The sequence below is a fragment of the Argentina silus genome (genome assembly GCF_951799395.1).
Source record: "Argentina silus genome assembly, chromosome: 19".
Taxonomy (NCBI): Eukaryota; Metazoa; Chordata; class Actinopteri; order Argentiniformes; family Argentinidae; genus Argentina; species Argentina silus.
The window spans coordinates 15,337,277-15,358,210 of NC_139673.1; the positions used below are offsets into that span (position 1 = coordinate 15,337,277).

General features: G+C 44.8%; 2 protein-coding genes across 3 annotated transcripts; both read left to right on the forward strand.

Moving 5' to 3' along the window:
- Positions 1-5,280: 5,280 nt before the first annotated feature.
- LOC310819613 (para-nitrobenzyl esterase) lies at positions 5,281-12,800 on the forward strand. Of its 2 annotated transcripts, none has more exons than XM_083690922.1 (10): positions 5,281-5,340; positions 5,936-6,207; positions 6,329-6,749; positions 7,365-7,472; positions 7,774-7,970; positions 8,083-8,282; positions 8,426-8,484; positions 10,288-10,455; positions 10,746-10,970; positions 11,194-12,800. In XM_083690922.1, the coding sequence occupies exons 1-10, from the start codon at positions 5,325-5,327 to the stop codon at positions 11,334-11,336; spliced, it is 1,809 nt and encodes a 602-aa protein (XP_083547048.1). In that variant the 5' UTR covers positions 5,281-5,324; the 3' UTR covers positions 11,337-12,800. The 2 variants fall into 2 exon arrangements, with proteins under 2 accessions (XP_083547048.1, XP_083547049.1); XM_083690923.1 differs by having other exon boundaries at positions 7,786-7,970.
- A 663-nt stretch (positions 12,801-13,463) lies between these two features.
- Positions 13,464-20,908, forward strand: LOC310819614 (para-nitrobenzyl esterase-like). The gene is made up of 10 exons (XM_083690924.1): positions 13,464-13,696; positions 14,337-14,634; positions 15,125-15,557; positions 16,112-16,219; positions 16,493-16,677; positions 17,845-18,044; positions 18,183-18,241; positions 18,360-18,527; positions 18,860-19,078; positions 19,307-20,908. Exons 2-10 carry the CDS (start codon positions 14,344-14,346, stop codon positions 19,447-19,449), a joined length of 1,806 nt encoding a protein of 601 aa, XP_083547050.1. The 5' UTR covers positions 13,464-13,696; positions 14,337-14,343; the 3' UTR covers positions 19,450-20,908.
- Positions 20,909-20,934: the final 26 nt, after the last annotated feature.

The window sequence follows — 20,934 nt, forward strand, 5'->3', positions numbered from 1 at the left end:
CACTGCCACGTCATAAAAGTCACCGTCACATCATCCAAACAAACTTATTTTTAAATTAGACAAAGTCAACTAGATTCCGTTTTTTTTCTTTTTGTAATCTTTGGCATTTTCATTTTGATCATATTTCCCAGAGAGGCAGTTGGTATTCCTGAGAGAGGATGTTGGCAGAATTGTTTCAGAGAGTGAAATGACTGTGGTGATCTGCAGAATGAGGTTTTTATCAGTAGTTGATGACAGACAGAATGGAAAACACTCAGGCTGGCATCATGGCTGCACACACACACACACACGCACACGCACGCACACGCACGCACACACGCACACACACACACACACACACGTACACACACGTACACACACGCACGTACGTAGACACACAGTCTCTCTCTCTCTCTCTCTCTCTCTCTCTCTCTCTCGGTGTCATCCAGAGCTTTGGCTTTGCTCCTTGTTGAACATTGTTGAAACAGGGGTAAAGACTAAAAAAGATCCAGTAGATTGATTGTGCAGCTTAGAGGCCGGGCACAAATCCACATAAGAATGCACAAGAGGGGGTCAGGGAGAGGACAGAGATGGGAGGCTTTAGTGTCACAGAAGAGGGTTGTTATCTAAAACAGAGGATTTAGAACAGATTGTAAATCTGACATCCACATCTTGCCAAGATAAGTCTCCCAAATTCCCCATTTAAACTCTACAGTATGAACAATCCATATGCCATGTTTTTTTATATTACTTTTTAATTTGTCAATTAAATGATAAGACCACTCATCCTCCAGAACCTATGAGAACTAGTCTGCAACTCAATAAAGCAGATTTTCTTTCTAATCACATTGGCAGTGCAGGCTATACAGGACATTATCATAATCTGACCAGCCCACTAAACACTTCAAGCACAGTGTCTTTTTGAGCAGTAGTCAAGCTCCATTGCTCATTCAAATGTTGATGTTTTTCCGATTTAGCAGAATCTTGCTCACTAAAAGTTTCTAAACATTCATTCTGTAGGCTACAACAACATTGTGGTACATCGCAGAGAATGTGCTACCCAAAAACAAATTGATAATGCATTGCAATCGATAAGAAGCAGATGACATATTCCAACGCATGTCTCATCAATGACCTGCATACCACTATATTGTCAGATGACAGCACACACACGAAATTTTCCCCAAAATCCAATGAGCGACAATTCTACACAAGACGCGCGCTGCGATCTAGAATGACTCACGCACACACACACACACACACACGGTTATTTGCTTTGACCACGTCTTCCACCTGGCATTCTTTATGGACTCTCTCTCTCTTATCTTTAATCATGTTTCCTACCTGTTTTAGCCACCGTTGTTTCTACTGGCCACCGATGTAAAAGAGCCAGTGAGAAAGAGTGAAGTCAGCTGCTCCGGTGATCCCAGTCACTTCCACACAGCGCGAGAGCGCACCGCAGATGCTAGTTGGGAATGAGACACGGGTTTGTGAGTTCGCCACAACCCCTAGTGTTAATGAAACAATGGATCACACCACTTACAAAGCCTAGCCTATACATAAATGTTTCACAAATCAATCATAAGCAAAATATATTGCCTTATAAAGGGTGCTATGATGACATTTGCGTGAAGAAAAATGCAAAATTAGAAATTTTAGTAATATTAGTAATATTAATACATATAGCCTAGTTCCTGTTCCGAATGCACATCATTTTATTTATTTATTCAATCAATTAATAATTAATAGATCCAACACACATTAAAGTATGTCTACAGTCAGCATGTGCAGGACACTGGTTCAACACCAGAGAGATGAACACGTCTGGAGGTAGACCATGACTATAATCCCAGTATGTGTAATTTGGTTTTGAATGAAAGTAGATTTGAAGGGATTAAAGGAAGGAAATTGTTTCTATAAATGACTTCTAGCAAGTAAATGTAGGGATTACGGCCATGCTGTCTTCATATCAAATCCTCTTATGGAACCACTGCCCGTGAGGTAAAGGTTGAATGGCCTACAGACACTGAATTGTAGGTGGAGATGATAGGGTCCAGTAGGTCATTGATTGGAAAAGGGCACAATGACAAGTGCAGGGTTGGACGGTAGGTATATATTCCAACATGAACTGTTAAACTATTAAATGCTACTGACATGAGGTGATTATACAACACCCAATGTTGTATGCAACCCTGGCAACATGACAACCCTGTCGCCCCAGACACCCTGTTTTTTTTTATCAGGGGAACGGAGCAGAGCTTAGAGGCTGTTGACATGGTAACAGACAGGTCCAGGTCTGTCATAGAAAGCTTAGTCTGAGAGACAGGGAGGGAGAACGTGTTTAATATACCTATACAGTCATGCACTAAAAGTTATACATGTTTGCTGATCGCAAATGATATGCAAATTCCCCAGATGCACTCACACATGCATGCAGCACAGATGTAGTATACACACACACACACACACACACACACACACACACACACACACACACACACACACACACACACGTGCACCAGGCACCAGACACAGCATGGATGATGTGTTAGACTCATTCCTGTCTGCCTCCCTTTCCCAACCCCCTTCATCTGGCCTTAGGAAAAGACAAAACCGCCACAAATCTGAGTGTGTGTGTGTGTGTGTGTGTGTGTGTGTGTGTGTGTGTGTGTGTGTGTGTGTGTGTGTGTGCGTGTGTGCGTGTGTGCGTGTGGGTACCGCCCCCCACTATAACTTCCCAAATCTGCCAGACCTTCTCCACTGGTGGAGAGAGATAACCTTTTTATTGTTTTCTTTTTGAAGGATAAATCTTTCCCCCCTGAATCATACGCCTTGTGGTCCCAGAGCTAAGGGCTGCGTTGTAACATGTTTAGATACTCAGAGGGGCTTTTTACTGCAGCAATAACGCCAACCCTCCCAGCCCCATGGTACCGTTAGACTGGGTTAGCAGCAGTGAATCCACATTAGCCCCACTGGGTATTACATAGAGGCACATCAAAATACAAGTTTTCAGAGTTATTCTGGAGTTTGGATGAATCCCATCAAGTTTATGGCATAAACCACACCTGCCGCCTCCATTCCTCACTTCATAGACCAGGGGGATTGTCAAACTTTTACACCCGGCGGGAGCACCGACCATTTCACGCCTTATGAAAATCCCCCCCCCCCCACCACCCCCATTTGAAGAAAAAAACATGTTGTGTTTTCTCTGCACGTGTTTGATACCATTCCTCATTCCATTCCATGCATTACAATGAGCCGTCCTCCGATTTCTACCTCCACCAGCCTCCCCTGGTTGGTATAAACTGCATGCTGATTAAAGAGCCAAGCATGAAAATCTTGATGCTGCTAATTTGCAATCATACTCATTCTGAGTATACAGTATGTGTGAATGATTTTATAAATCCCATGACACTGTCAATAAATCTCCAAGATTATAATTGAATGAAGTTTAAATGAGAAGGAGATTAAATGACACAATGACAGTGAAATGAAAGTACAATCTCATCTCATCAGCTTTTGGTCATCTACCAAACAAACTCCAGGCCACTGAAGGCTGGACACACACACACACACACACACACACACACACACGCACACGCACACGCACACAGACACACACACACACACACACACACACACACACACGCACACACAGACACACACACAGACACACACACACGCACGCACACGCACACGCACACACAGACACACACACACACACACACACACACACACACACACACACACACACACACACACACACACACACACACACACACACACAGACACCGAAGTCCATAGCTGATCATAAGTCATAGTGTTATTCAGGCACCTTGCTCTCTGGTTAAGATGAATGTTTCGGCTCTGGGAGTAAATACGATTCTGAAGCTGTGTTAATACTATCCAGCTGGCTGGAATTGGAACCAATGATTTCTGTTGTTTTTCCTTTCTTCCCATTTTTGTATCCTAGCACTGGGGAGGGTAATGTTGTTGCTCTGCTAAATGGACGGTTTGCTAGGGATTGATAGTCCAAAAGTCACCTGCTCTGCCTGCTCCTAAGGCTTTAGAAAAGGCACTATTATGGCTGTAAGCTAGGCAGCTCATTATTTACATAAATGTATATACATTCATATTCATGTTGTCCAAAACTTCAACTACAACATTTTCCTTAGCAACATTTTATGTACCTATGAAATCAATAACTTAGCAGCATAGAATGTTGCTAAGCAACATTGTGTCAGTTGACCAATTGAACAAATTGTAACTGTAAACTGTAACATCTATTAAACACGCAACAGTCAGAAGTTTTAGACCACATCATGTGAATTTACGTCAATGAATGTAAACAATAAACCCAAGAAACCTGCCTTATTCTAGCCGTAAACGCAACACAAGAGGAGAGAGAGGCCTTTGGACAATGAAGGAAGGCTAAAATGGGATAGGACCCCCTGTGAGGGAAACAGGTGTTTGGAGGCACAAGGCCCAGCCTTCTAAGAGTGCTCCACCAGCCACTGCCATAGCAACCCTGCCCAGTCAACCATACTCCCATTCTCCATGGCACTTATTCTCTGGTCCTGATCATAAGGACCAACCGGGTCTGCAGATTTGTGTTCCAGCCCAGTGGAAACACAGCACACCCAATTAAATAAAATCACAGGCTTTATGATTGGTTGGTTTGTTGGATTGAGTGTGTTAGTGTGAGACTAGAACTAAAACATGCACACCATGTGAGTCTATGAACTAATTCATTCTCTATGGCCAATAACACACTCAATGACTGATTACTGTAGATCTATAACCAACCAGGGTGCACCCTACCCCTCTGGGTCAATATAGATCAACCTGTTAAATGCATGTGTGCAAGAATTCTACCTCCAAGGATTATCAATCAATCAACCTTATCAATCAATTAGTGAAAACATGTAACTGTAGTCATGAAGCTTGCCTTTATTGATCAGTATTGATCCCACTAATGTGTTTCCAGTAATGCTGGCTGTGATAGCCACTGTAGGAGGTGTCTACATGTTGGAAGGTGTTGACTGATGACTGACTGAAAAGGATAGATATGTGATTGAGACTTCCACTATCAGCGCCAGAAACCCATAGCAGGCTCAACCATTTTGTCACAGATGACTGATCATTCATCACAGGGATTGAAAAATTATAAGAAAAGTGTTCCATTTAAGTCATAAATGTGGCATAGACGTCCCCTTATTGTAAACTGCGCCTTTAAATATGAAAAAAAATAAAACTTGTTATGCTGCAGACATTTTTAGTTGAGGACACGCCCACAGAGAAGTACACTAGCTGCGTCAACAGTTGTGTTTCACTATTGTTTGTGCATGTGGATGGAATATGGTAAGTGTGCATTAAATTGGAGATTGTTTACATTTCATGGACTTTGATGCGTAGACAATATTCCCGAGACAAGTCACATGTAAATTTGCCCTAAATGTAGACTGAACATTATTTAATATTAACAAGTCGGATTAGTGAATGTAAAAATGTTGTTTTAATTGAAGTGCTTATCACCATCGCCATGCATGAAGCTCCTCTTTTATCCAAAGAGGGCTACCATTGCTAAATAACACATACAACTTTGGAATAAGGAGGTGATCTTACAGTTTCCTTCTTTGGTAATACTGGTGTGGTCCTGAGCGGTTGCAACATTGTCAAAACATCGGGAAACGAGCATTTCCGCTAATAACTCGCTGCGCACTCGACACTATAACATTGGTTAAAGTTTTGCTTTCTCGCACTCCGAGCTCAAACGAGACTCAAACTTGCATCCTCTTTATTGCCGACACCCGATGTTAACCAACTACTCCACCGAAAAGCAAGCAATTCGATGACACGGTGTTATGTCAATTTAAGGAGTGAGTTTACCATCTAAACTCGGTTACACATGTCCCTGCTCTGATCTCCCCTGTGCTTCTGATCTCCCCTGTGCTAGAGATGAGTGAGGATGTGTTTGAGGTCCCTGAAGGGACAGAGTACCGTTACCTGGTGCAGGAGGAGGGAGAGGAGGAGGTGCAGTATGTCCGTCACAGACACTACGTCAGCCCCTTCCTGGTCCTGTCCAGACGCTGCATCTTCCTCATCAGTCTGGGAGTGCTCTCCCTGCTCACCCTAGCTGGGTACCTGGCCTACGTGGCTCAGACTCCGCCCCATGGCGTGGCCCTGCCCCGTGTCAGTACAGACTGTGGACACTTCGAGGGAAGACAGGTGGGTTGATGGATGAACATCGGTGGCTTGGAACCCGCGACCTTTGGGAGACTGCATATGCATGTGCTAATGTCAGGAGTGTTACCGCTAAGCCACTAATCTGTCATCTTTCTCATTGCAGAGAAATGGGGCCTACTCGTTCAAGGGCATCCCGTATGCTGCACCCCCCACGGGCGAACGCCGCTGGGCCCCACCAGCCAAACCTGTGTGCCGGAAGGAGATAAGGGGCGCCAGCCGCTTCCAGAGCATGTGCCGCCAGGTACAGCCGCTCTCCGACACAGGGAAGGAGATGGGCGAGGAGAGCTGCCTCTTCGTGAACGTGTGGACCCCCACCCTGAGACCCGACGCTGGGCTGCCCGTCATGGTGTGGATCCATGGGGGCTACCTCCACATGCTGAGTGGAGGAGAGGAGGGCTACTCGCCCACAGAGGAGCTGGCTAACCAGACAGGGATGGTCTACGTCAGCTTCAACTACAGGCTCAACGCCTTTGGTTTCATGGCCCTGGAACTACTGAGGGAGGGGTCCCCTACTAATACCTCTGGTAAGTCCCTAGTAGTGGGGGTTCAGGGGTTCAAACAGAAGAAAAACAATAGTAACACTTTATTTTTAACTTGAGTCAGCCCAACAAAGTTTGTACTGCCAAACGAGGTCTAAAGCTGTTTCACACAGAATAGACCTTGTATTTAAGATATGATCATGGTAATCTTTTCACAAGCTATTTACCACACAAACAGAGCGTTGAAATATTCATAATGTTTGTGCTCCAAGTCACGTTGAAAGTTTAAAATTGTGTACCTACCCATTAAGATGTAAATATTGAATGAGCTTTAATGCGATTTGGATAACTGGAGGTGATATATTTGTCTTGCCTCCCATGCTTGGTAAAAAGCTAACAGTATATTTTTCTCTCACACTCACTAGCCCATTTATGCTTCACACACGAACATGCACACATGTGCACTCACTCATGCACACACACACCTTTAGCTTATTCATAAAGTCTCAGCCTTGATATGAAGTGACCCATAAAACCCCACAAAGCCATTAAGTTAGGTGGAGCTTCTGAAATAGGACAAAGGAAACGAGGCCATGTTAAAGTGGGATTTTGACGTGATTCAAATCTATAATTGGTGTCGTGTCTTTTTATGTCCCCCAGGAAACTATGGCTTCATGGACCAGATAGCTGCGCTGCAGTGGGTCCAGAGGAACATCCAGGCGTTTGGAGGAGACCCCAGTAAAGTCACCATAGTTGGACAAAGCTCAGGTAACACCAGCAATTGGAAGCCTCTTTTGTGGGCTATAAATGTTCAAAATGAAGTTTGGACATGATTTGGTGTGCTCCTTTTATTTTAGTTATAATACAACGTCACCAAGCATACAAATAATAAAAACTGAATATGCCCCTTTGTGTTAGCTGGTACTTATAGCTTTGTTGTGTGAACTGTGAAGGAATGAACGAACCACCTTCCTGACAGCATGGTCATTTCCCCTCATTGTTTCCCAACACCCCTCCACACACACACACACACACACACACACACACACACACACACACACACACACAGGTGGGACATCAGTGTGGACTTTGATGATGTCTCCACTGGCGAAGGGTCTATTCCGTGCTGCGGTAGACATGAGTGGCTCCTATGTGCATAACTCATCACTGGAGAAGGCAGAGGAAGACAACCTGGGGTTCTTGAACAAGACTGGCTGCACTGACCTGGCCTGCCTCCGAAAGCTCACCACCACACAGATACTACGGGTACACATACACACACACGCACACACACAGCATGACAGCTAAAACCGTACATTCTGCTTTTGGGAGAAATGGGCTTTATGTGTGTGTGTCTCTCTCTCTCTCTCTCTGCCAGGCCATCCCATGGAAGGAGTACCCGTCGTGGGGAGCAGATGATTTGGTAGACCTGCCGACTAAGGGCAGATTTGTTGGTCCTGTAGCGCTGGTGGACGGGCATGTCCTCCAGGCCCCTCCCTTCGAGACGTGGGAGAACGGAGGCTTCTTCAATGATGTCCCGTTCCTCATAGGAACTACAGAGCAGGAGACCGACTTCCTGTAAGTATTATGGCAGGTCGGAAATAATAATAATTAAAAGTTATTATCTACAGAAGTGAAATCCACAATGAAATTTGTGATATTGTGTGTGTGTGTGTGTGCGCGCGTGTGTGTGTGCGCGCGTGTCTCTCTCTCCATTCTAGCCCACCATATGAAAATGTCTCCATGTGGACGTGGGGAGACTACCAGTGGTTTGTGAAAGGTAAGAAATGAACATTTCCAAAATCCATATTTTATTTTTTCTCTCTCACCACTTGGTGGCACTAAAACACAGTGAATCAACTCCTTTCTCCAAACCCTTCTCTCCTTCCATATACAGTGGGGGAAATAATTATTTGATCCCCTGCTGATTTTGTTAGTTTGCCCGATTACAAAGAAATGAGCGGTCTATAATTTTTATGGTACTTTTAGTTTAACAAATAGAGACAGAATATCAACAAAGAAGTCCAGAAAAAACACATTATATAAAGTTATAAATTCATTTGCATTTGATCGAAGGAAATAAGTATTTGATCCCCTACAATCCAGCAAGAATTCTGGCTCATACAGACCGGTTATATGCCCATGAGGCACACAGATTACTCCTGTCACTTTAAGAAAGTACTCCTAAGCTCTGCTTGTTATGGGTATAAAAGACACCTGTCAATAGAATCAATCTCTTCCATTCCAACCTCTCCACCACCATGGGCAAGACCAAAGAACATTCAAAGGACATCAGAGTAAGAGTTGTAGACCTGCACAAGGCTGGAATGGGCTTCAAGACCATCAGCAAGAAGCTTGGTGAGAAGGAGACAACTGTTGGTGCAATTATTAGAAAATGGAAGAAATACCTGGAGCTCCATGCAAGATCTCGCCTCGTGGGGTAAGGATGATCATGAGAAGGGTGAGGGATCAGCCCAGAACTACACGGGAGGAGCTTGGTAATGATCTCAAGGCAGCTGGGACCACAGTCACCAAGAAAACCATTGGTAACACACTACACCGTAACGGATTGAAATCCTGCAGTGCCCGCAAGGTCCCCCTGCTCAAGAAAGCACATGTACAGGCCCATCTGAAGTTTGCCAATGAACACTTAAATGATTCAGAGAAGGCTTGGGAGAAGGTGATGTGGTCAGATGAGACCAAAATTTAACTCTTTGGCATAAATTCGACTCTTCGTGTTTGGAGGGAGAGAAATGCTGAATGCTACAATCCCAAGAACACCATCCCCACCGTCAAACACGGAGGTGGAAACATTATGCTTTGGGGTTGTTTCTCTGCTAAGGGTACAGGACGTCTTCACTGCATTGAGGGGCCAATGGACGGGGCCATGTACCGTAAGATCTTGGACGAGAACCTCCTTCCCTCAGCCAGAGCACTGAGGATGGGTCGTGGATGGGTCTTCCAGCATGACAATGACCCAAAACATACGGCCAAGGCAACAAAGGAGTGGCTCAAGAAGAAGCACACTAAGGCCATGGAGTGGCCTAGCTAGTCTCCAGACCTTAATCCTATAGAAAATTTGTGGAGGGAGCTGAAGCTTCGAGTTGCCAAGCAAAAGCCTTGAAACCTTCAGGATTTGGAGAGGATCTGTAAAGAGGAGTGGACCAAAATCCCTCCTGAGATGTGTGCAAACCTGGTGACCAACTACAAGAAACGTCTGACTTCTGTGCTTGCCAACAAGGGTTTCTCCACCAAGTACTAAGTCATGTTTTGCTTGGGGATCAAATACTTATTTCCTTCGATCAAATGCAAATTAATTTATAACTTTATATAATATGTTTTTCTAGACTTTTTTTGTTGACATTCTGTGTCTATTTGTTAAAACAAAAGTACCATAAAAATTATAGACCGCTCATTTCTTTGTAATCGGGCAAACTAACAAAATCAGCAGGGGATGAAATAATTATTTCCCCCACTGTATCTCCATCCCTGCTACCCAGATAACCCTGGGTCATGAACCAGGTTTCCCTTCCAAAAACATATTTGCTCTTTTTCCCAACCCTCTCTCCTGTGTCCCACACAGAGAAACTGAGCCCCTTTGGCGAGGGTCTTCCGAAGGAGGCGTTGGATCTGTACCCCAGTTCGGCCCCGTGCCCCACCCATGACCGCTGCCCTGAGAGGGCGTACACCACCATGGTGTCAGACATGAGGGTCACCTGCCCCAACAACGACCTGGCCAGGAGGGCTGCAGGTAGGCTAAGCTTACAGTCAAGAGACTCATCTGACACAATGTGTCAGCATCCATGCTATGAGAATGGACAGCATTATTATTATTATTATTATTAAAAAGGTTTTAACCAGCAATAGAGATCGACTCCAGGCCTACATGGTCTCTCTAGAGAGAGAGCTAGTTGTTCAGAGTAGAGACCTATTGGAATGCTTTTGATAGACAGAGTTTTTTAACCTTTTAACACTGTGTGTGTGCGTGTGCGTGTGCGTGCGTTTGCGTGTGCGTGTGTGTGCGTGCGTGTGTGTTCACAGCGGCCCTCAACAGTCCTGTGTATCGGTACGTGGTGACACACACTCCATCTCGTGCGATCAACTCTGGGGGTTTGTGGTCGTTCCCAAGCCGGTTCTCCTTCCACGGTCTGGACTCCTTCGCCTTCTTCGGGGGTCTGGAGAAGCTGTTGGGGGGGGCGCTCTCCGACGAGGACAGGGCCTTCCAGGACCTCATCACAGAGAACCTTGTCTACTTCGCTAAAGAGGGTAAACAAAGGGCAGGGCCCAACACTAACGCTGTCCCTTGATTGGTTGAACTCAGTGCTCAGTATTCATTCAGCTGAGACCATTGGAATTAGACATTTACCACTTTACCTTCCCTATCTAAGGTAATCTATCTATCCCTCTCCTCCTCTCGTCTGTTCCCCATCTCCATCCCTCATCTCTTCTTCTCTCCATCTCTTTGTCCCTCTCTCCTCCTCTATTGCAGGTAAGATGCCGGAGCAGTGGCCAGAGTACCCAGCATCCACTGCTCTCCTGAGCGATAACCTCTCTGTGGTCCATGATTACTCTGCTGAGCGCTGTCAACTGTGGGAGAAGAACGGCTTCTACCCCTACGCCTGGGTCAACTGACCACAGACCCCCACTGATCCCTACGCCTGGGTCAACTGACCACAGACCCCCACTGATCCCTACGCCTGGGTCAACTGACCACAGACCCCCACTGACCCCGATAGTACTGTATGTCTGTGTCAACTGACCACCGACCTCCACTGACCCCTATGTCTAGGTCAACTGACCACAGACCCCCACTGACCGCTGGGTCAACTGACTGTGATCCTGTCTGGAACAATGGAAACATGTGAAGACAGATGGAAACAATGAAGGATGTTAGTATGTGAAAGAGAGGCCAGGAACGTCAGGAAATGCACAGTGGTTTGAGTGAAGATATGAAGGTGTGTTTCTGGTTAGAGAAGCACGGCAGACAGTCATCAGTTTAGGGAGCTTTACACACTCTAGACAAGCTAGACAATACTCTCAGAATCCTAGCTGTGCCCTTAAGCCATAAAGTGTATAGTATTACGTTGTGTGATGCCTGTGTTTTCATAGGGTATGTGGAAAGTTGTGGTATTAATCAATAAATCTGACATAGATAGGCAGTCCCTTTGTATTACAGAGCAATAATCACACATTTGCTTGTGGTGAAATACGCATGCAATGTGTGAATTTAGTTGTATTTTTTTAAGATGATTTGTTGAGGGTTGAAGTATGACATTTCACGAAAAGAGACGATGTTGAATGATAATGATAATGTTGCATTTTATATTGTTTTTACATTGTTTTTTTAAAGGATGACATGTTTATATACAGAAAGTCGATGAGAGAATGTTGAAAGTATTATTATGTTTAGCTTCACTAAAATTGTACTTAATTGCACTATGAATTGAATGAAGAAGCCTCTTTGTTTATAAGGGAATCACATAAAACATGGAAGTCAAGTCTGTTGTGTATGCAAGTATGCAATGAGGAAAACATTTATTATGAACCGCTTTTATACTGTATGCTATGTTATGTGTTTCTATAATCCTCTCTATTTGTATAATGTGACATGTCTCTGTGTGTGGTGGATATTTGGATATTCCACCAGATAACCTGAAAGCACACTCCTATTCGAACACACACACACACACACACTCTCTCTCTCTCTTCCACGTTGTCTTCAGCCCTGACTGGATGAAGAGGAAGAGATGCCTTTTGTGTGTAAAGAGAGGGATGAAAGAGAGCACATGAAAGTGTTGACTTGTAATTAGTGTTTGAGCTCCCTCCAATCAAAGCTCTCCTGATCTAACCTTTTCTCCTGTCAAACAGACTGGGAGTTGTATCTGTTCCTGACTGGATTCTTACTGATCATGTCTACTGTTGTACCACTACAATGTGCACTATGATCTTCACTTATTTCCATGTTTGATTTGCGTTTGTTTTGAAAACCACTCTTGGCTTGTTTTCTACTCAGGTAATATGCTTTATATCATGACATGACCTAAAATTGCAGGCCATTCACATGCACAATTGAGAAATAAAACAACACATGAAGAATTCAGTCTCCATGTTCATTGATTCAAATATTATATGTTTTGTTTCATAGCCTATAATGAAGATTTGAATTTATCAGGGGCAGTTGTAGTTGGCTATAGAACACATTTGCCTGTTGCTATCGAATGGCCTGAATGGGGAATGCAGAAATAAAGCTGGTGCACAGCCAGGAGAGGGCGACAGAGGCATTACACCAGGCACTACTCTGAGCTTTGTCCAACTATGGTGACTTTACTGGGTCTCTGCAAGTCTCTGTACCCTTTCACAAAGCGGTCGGTTCGTGGTTTAGTTACCCTAACAACGAACTTGATTAGCCAGTTGGTTAACTTGCCAGCCAACGAGTACAAATCATGACATTCTGAGACCCAAAGGGTAAGCTTCTCACATTTCCCTACTGTATTTTAAAAGAAGACATCCTAAACTTCCTCCAGATTGTCAAAATCTTTCTTTAAAATGCCGAACAAGTTGGCAGAATCATGCTAACTTGGGCAGCCTGCACTTGTTGACATCCGATTGATTGACAGTTCAACTATCAGTCGCACAGCAACGGACCTATGTCCCGCCCACATCTCCGCTTTAGCTCCCAGAAATCCACAACAGTCTTATCATGCAGCAAATGATATGAGGGGCACACTATTTGGTATATTTTTAGGAAGTCATACCATTTTGTGACAGATGACTGATCATTTATGCCCTCAATAATAAGGAAAGGGTTCCACTTATAAAATCAGAAAATAATTGTGTCATAGACATTCCCTTATTGTAAGCTGCCCCTTTTAATATATATATATATATAAAAAAACGTTGTTATGCTGCAGCCATTTTTTGGAGCGCCCACAGAGAAGTATTTGCGTCAGAAGTTGTTTTTGACAATTATTTGTGCATGTCGATGGAATAAGGTAAGTGTCCATTACATTATGGCAACATGTTTTTCAAAAAACTGTATTTTAGACTTGATGCGTATGAAGTTTGTTTACACTTCATGGCATTTGATGAGTAAACAATATTCCTGAGACAAGTCAAATTTGCCTTAAATGCAGACTGATAATGTTTTAATATTACAAAGTCGGATTAGTAAGAGACTTAATATTGTTGTTTTAATCGAAGTCCTTATCAACATCGCCAAGCATGAAATAACTAGCTGCGCACTCGACCCTATGACAATTCTTATGGAAATTGACGAGGCGTCATTATCAGGAGAGGTTTTAACTGTTGTGGTTGAACCTTGCATTACATTTTGTTTGTAGCTTTCTGGTGGGACATGCCCTAATCCACTACACTCGCTTGATTGTTAACTATTCTTCATCTTATGTGTAACAGTCGTCACACTGTGGCAAAAGGTTTTGCTTCCTCACACCCTGTGCTCAAATAAGACTAAAACATTTCCTCTGTATTGCCAACATATGTGATCGCCCACAGAAACACCCGATGTTAACCAGCTACGCCACAGAAAAGCAAGCAGTTTGATTGGGGTCTGAGTTTACCATCTCAACTCAGTAACACATCCCTGCTCTGATCTCCCCTGTGCTTTCATTGTAGAGCCGAGATGAGTGAGGATGTGTTTGAGATCCCCAAGGGGACAGAGTACCGTTACCTGGTGCAGGAGAAGGGAGACAAGGTGCAGTATGTCCATCGCAGACACTACATCAGCCCCTGCCTGTCCCTGACCAGACGCTGCATCTTGCCCATCTGTCTGGGGATGCTCTCGTTGGTCACCGTGGCTGGGTACTTGGCCTACGGTAGAGATGTATTGTTCTACCTGCTCCAATTTCGGCCTCCTCGCCCCAACCCCAACCCCCATGTCCACACTGACTGTGGAGACTTCGAGGGAAGAGAGGTGGGTGGATGGATGCACATTGGTGGCGGAAATGTTTTAATTACAATTAGAACATTAATCAAATTAAATCAAACTTACACACTTCATACACGGATGCAATACAAGGATAACCCAAAGATTTACAGAATAACCCAATGTTCTAGCTGCTATATTGGACTGTATGGTTGCCCCCATAGGCCTACAGTGTAAAGAGCATTGAGACCCCATACAAGATGTTAAGGGATTGAGTGGTTGACTATTTGAGTGAAAGGTACCTCTCCTATATGAGCTTCTAAGGTACTCTTAGTTATTGAAAGGCAAGGAGTGGGGCAGTCCCACTCCATTTGTATTGAGACAGGAGGAAATGTACAAAGACAAGAGGGAGGACAGGATAGAAAAGCAGGTCAAGCGGGGCTTGAACCGACAACCTTCGGGAGATAGCGTGTGTGTCTGCTAATGTTGGCAGTATTTCCACTAAGAAACAACTAATTTGTCATCTTTCTCATTGCAGATAAATGGGTCCTATTCGTTCAAGGGCATCCCGTATGCTGCACCCCCCACTGATCAACGCCGCTGGCTTGCAACGCTGAAACCCTGGTGTGGAAACGGGGTGGGGGGTGCCACCCGCTTCCGGGGAATGTGTCGCCAGGTACACCCGCTCTCAGACACAGGGAAGATTATTGGCGGGGAGAGCTGCCTCTTCGTGAACGTGTGGACCCCCACCCTGAGCCCCGACGCTGGGCTGCCCGTCATGGTGTGGATCCGTGGGGGCTACCACCACATGGTGAGCCACAGGCTGAGTGGAGGAGAGGAGGACTACTCGCCCACAGAGGAGCTGGCTAACCGGACAGGGATGGTCTACGTCACCTTCAACTACAGGCTCAACGTCTTTGGTTTCATGGCCCTGGAGCTACTGAGGGAGGAGTCCCCCACTAATACCTCTGGTAAGTCGCTAGTAGTGAGAGGGTTAAAACAGAACAAAAGCAATAGTAGCACTTTATTTTCAAACCTTAGTTGGCCCGACAAAGTTTGTACTGCCAAACGAGGTCTTGATGTCTAAAGCTGTTTCACACAGCGTAGATCTTGTTAAGATTTTGATATTGACTGAAATTGAATGTGATTTTGATAACCGGAGGTGACATATTTGTCTTGCCTCCCATGCTTGGTAAAAAGTTCATATTTTTCTTTCTCATGCTCACTACCCCATGTATGCTTCTCTCTCTCACACACACACACAGAACTTAGTTTCAACACACACATTCAGGCAGGAAGAGAAACATTCTACATATTAATACCTGCTCCTATCCCATGCACTATTTCCCTCTCCTCATGGTCTGAAAGGGGTGGGTATTGGCACTAGGAGCCAATACAGTAGGCTAGATGGAGCTAGGGGGAGTATGTTTAACCCTGAAATAGGACATAGGAAACGAGGCCACGTCAAAGTGGGATTTCGACATTCAAATCTATAATTGGTGTCGTGTCTTTTTATGTCCCCCAGGAAACTATGGCTTCATGGACCAGATAGCTGCGCTGCAGTGGGTCCAGAGGAACATCCAGGCGTTTGGAGGAGACCCCAGTAAAGTCACCATAGTTGGACAAAGCTCAGGTAACACCAGCTATTGGAAGCCTCTTTTATGGGCTATAAATGTTCAAAATGAAGTTTGATTGAACATGATTTAGTGTGCACCTTTTCTTTTTTTATAATACAATTTTATAATACACTGCTACAACTACCTTGTGTTAGCAGGTAGTTGTAGCAGTGTTGTAGTTGTGTTAACTATGAGGGAATGAACACACGTTCCTGACAAGTAATTTCCCCTCATTGTCTACTCTCTTCCCAACACCCCTCCACACACACACACACACACACACACGTCAGTGTGGACTTTGATGATGTCTCCACTGGCGAAGGGTCTATTCCGTGCTGCGGTAGACATGAGTGGCTCCTATGTGCATAACTCATCACTGGAGAAGGCAGAGGAAGACAACCTGGGGTTCTTGAACAAGACTGGCTGCACTGACCTGGCCTGCCTCCGAAAGCTCACCACCACACAGATACTACGGGTACACACATACACACACACACACACACACACACAGTATGACAGCTAAAACCGTACATTCTGCCTTTGGGAGAAAGGGGCTTTATCTGTGTGTCTCTCTCTCTCTCTCTATGCCATGCATGCTGCGCCTAGTGATGGTGGGATGTGTTGTGTTCTGGAGCTGGTGTATAAAAGGAGGAGGCAGAACTGGAGGGTCTCAGGGTCTTTACAGGATTATAAAAAAGCGTAAAACAGATGACAGTCAATGGTGTGGCGTAGAAATAGTACACAGCTGGCTCCCCTCTCGGGTCAGATGCTACTAGACTCTCTATATGCATATTATATACAGAATAATAATGATTCAATATGACCCATATGAATCAAAGAGACCCTCAATGCAATACATAATACAATAACACAACAAAAAAATAAAAAGAATCAGTTCCCCAAAAGATTTTATTACATGAATTAATATTCTCATCATAATTGTAAGTGCATATTTACACAACTAGAATGGACGCAGGAGCTACATTGGGGCTCACACATCAAATGGCGCGAAAGAGGCTGCGCTCGTGCACATCGTACACCGTAGCCAACAGATTATGAATGGGAATATATATCTTTACACATCGACACAAAAACATCTCTATGTCTGGGTTATCAAAAAGCATTAAACAGATGACAGTCAATGGTGTGTCTTGGCAGTAATATACAGCTGGCTCCCCTGATAAAAGAAGAATGAAAATATAGCTGCCGTTACTCGCAAAGTAGCTAGCTTTCCCTCAGGATTTGATTTACTATTTACATGGATATTAGACATCGGATAATTACAGGAATTACAGGGCAGGAATCGGATATTCATTTGAGCTATATACAACAGTTTGATGGATCATGGATTACATTTGAAAACTTATATAAATCAATGTATATGAGGCGGTGCGGGACCTGTCAGTTTACCTTACCTCTCGGTCACGAGACTGATGAAAACTGCGCACGCACGCACTAAAGTGACGACTGCTGTTACACACTCACGCACGCGCGCACACACACACACACACACACACACACACACACACAGACACATAAAGCCCAAAACGAATACCAAGTGGAGATTTATGGAGAAAATACATAAAAAGAGGGAGTGATTTGTCGAAATTCATACTGTTCATGTATTAACCTGTTACACAAGGCCGTCCCATGGAAGGAGTACCCGTCGTGGGGAGCAGATGATTTGGTAGACCTGCCGACTAAGGGCAGATTTGTTGGTCCTGTAGCGCTGGTGGACGGGCATGTCCTCCAGGCCCCTCCCTTCGAGACGTGGGAGAACGGAGGCTTCTTCAATGATGTCCCGTTCCTCATAGGAACTACAGAGCAGGAGACCGACTTCTTGTAAGTATTATGGCTGGTCGGAAATAATAATAAAACGTTATCTACAGAAGCTGAAATCCACAATGAAATTTGTCATCTTGAACAGTAGTGATAGTTTTGAACCTCTCGTGCGTGTGCGCGTGTGTGTCTCCACTCTAGCCCACCATATGAAAATATTTCCACGTGGACGTGGGAAGACTACCAGTGGTTTGTGAAAGGTAAGAAATGAACATGGCTTAATCCATATTTTATTTTCTCCCAGGGTCATAAACCAGGTTTCCCTTCCAAAAACACATTTGCTCTTTTTCCCAACCCTCTCTCCTGTGTCCCACACAGAGAAACTGAGCCCCTTTGGCGAGGGTCTTCCGAAGGAGGCGTTGGATCTGTACCCCAGTTCGGCCCCGTGCCCCACCCATGACCGCTGCCCTGAGAGGGCGTACACCACCATGGTGTCAGACATGAGGGTCACCTGCCCCAACAACGACCTGGCCAGGAGGGCTGCAGGTAGGCTAAACTTACAGTCAAGAGACTCATCTGACCCAATGTGTTAGCGTCCATGCTATGATAATGGAGCATTTCTGAAAGGTTTTAACCAGGAATAGTGATCAACTGCAGGCCTACATGGTCTCTCTAGAGAAAGAGTTAGTTGTTCAGAGAAGAGACCAATTACAATGCCTCCTTCTAAAATGCATCCTTCTCTCCACCCTTCACTGATGCCATCACTCTGATAGTAATGTCTGTTAGTTGAACAGTAGTGATAGTTTTGAACCTCTTGTGTGTGTGTGTGCGTGTGTGTGTGTGTGTCTGTGTATGTGTGCGTGTGTGTGTGTTCACAGCGGCCCTCATCAGTCCTGTGTATCGGTACGTGGTGACACACACTCCGTCTCGCGCGGTCAACTTCTCGGGGTCATTCCCCAGCCGGTTCTCCTTCCACGGTCTGGACTCCTTCGCCTTCTTCGGGGGTCTGGAGAAGCTGTTGGGGGGGGCGCTCTCCGACGAGGACAGGGCCTTCCAGGAGCTCATCACAGAGAACCTTGTCTACTTCGCTAAAGAGGGTAAAAGAAGGGCAGGGCCTCACACTAACGCCGTCCCTTGATTGGTTGAACTCAGTGCTCAGTATTCATTCAGCTGAGACCATTGGAATTAGACATTCACCACTTTACCTTCCCTATCTAAGGTAATCTATCTATCCCTCTCCTCCTCTCGTCTGTTCCCCATCTCCATCCCTCATGTCTTCTCTTCTTCTCTCCATCTCTTTGTCCCTCTCTCCTCCTCTATTGCAGGTAAGATGCCGGAGCAGTGGCCAGAGTACCCAGCATCCACTGCTCTCCTGAGCGATAACCTCTCTGTGGTCCATGATTACTCTGCTGAGCGCTGTCAACTGTGGGAGAAGAACGGCTTCTACCCCTACGCCTGGGTCAACTGACCACAGACCCCCACTGATCCCTACGCCTGGGTCAACTGACCACAGACCCCCACTGATCCCTACGCCTGGGTCAACTGACCACAGACCCCCACTGACCCCTTCGCCTGGGTCAACTGACTACAGACCCCCACGGACCGCTATGCCTGGGTCAACGGACCACCAACCCCGACTGACCCCTACGCCTGGGTCAACTGACCACCAACCCCCACTGACCCCTACACCTGGGTCAACTGACCACAGACCCCCACTGACCCCTACACCTAGGTCAACTGACCACAGACCCGCACTGACCCTGGCGCCTGGGTCAACTGACCACCAACCCCCACTGACCCCTACGCCTGGGTCAACTGACCACCAACCCGCACTGACCCCTACACCTGGGTCAACTGACCACAGACCCCCACTGACCCCTACGCCTGGGTCAACTGACTCCAGCTGACTGCCACTGATAAAATGTGGATGCATTGTGTGAGTTTAGTTGTAATTTTTGCCTTTAGGTTTGTTGAAGGTTGAAGTATGAGATTTAGAGAAAAGATAGGAATATGTTGAAGATGATAGTGATGATCAGAGTGGTATATTTAAGCAATTTCAGCAACGAGAGGCCGTGCTTTATCGTGAATAGAGCCACAGCTGAGGAGCGTTGTTAGGCCCGATGCAAAGTGCCTTATTGCTTTTATACAATGGTTACAAAACTGAACTGGTTTGTGAAATATTGTTCTCAAAATGACCACTGTTGTCAAGGTAAAGTAATAAAAAATCTTCGGAATTCAAGTGTTTGTCTATGGATATTACTGCAACGTCTGGTAAACAGGTAATAGGCGTCATATCTGTTACTTTATCGAGGAATAAAGCACGGCTTCCAACGCCTCTCGGCCAATCACAATGCTTGTCCTGATCAACCCGTTGTATCATAGAATATATACCACTCTGGTGATTGTCGTTTTTTGATATTGTTATTTTTTTAAGGATGATATGATTACAGTAATGTCTGAAAGAATTTTTAAAGAAAAGACTTCGGTGTGTATTTGTATTATTATTTTTAGCTTCACTCAAATTGCACTGAATTGAATGAAGACGCATCTGTGTTTATAAGGGAATCACATGGAACATGTAAGTCAAGTCTGTTGTGTATAAGTATGCAATGAGGAAAACATATTTTAAGAAGGGCTTTATTCAATGTTATGTGTTTCTATATGTCTGTCTATTTCAATAATGTGATATTCAACCAGACAGAAACAACTATACATGCTACATTACATTTCTGCATGCATACTCTTATTCTCGGCTTGTTTTGTACTCAGGTAATAAGGTTTATAACATGCCATGATCTTTAATTACAGGTCATTCACACGCCATATTGAGAAATAAAACAACACACACATCATTTAGTCTCCAGTGTTTATTGGGACTGCCCCACTCAATTTGCATTGGGGGCAGTTGTAGTTGTATATAGAACACATTTGCGCATTGTATATAGAACACATA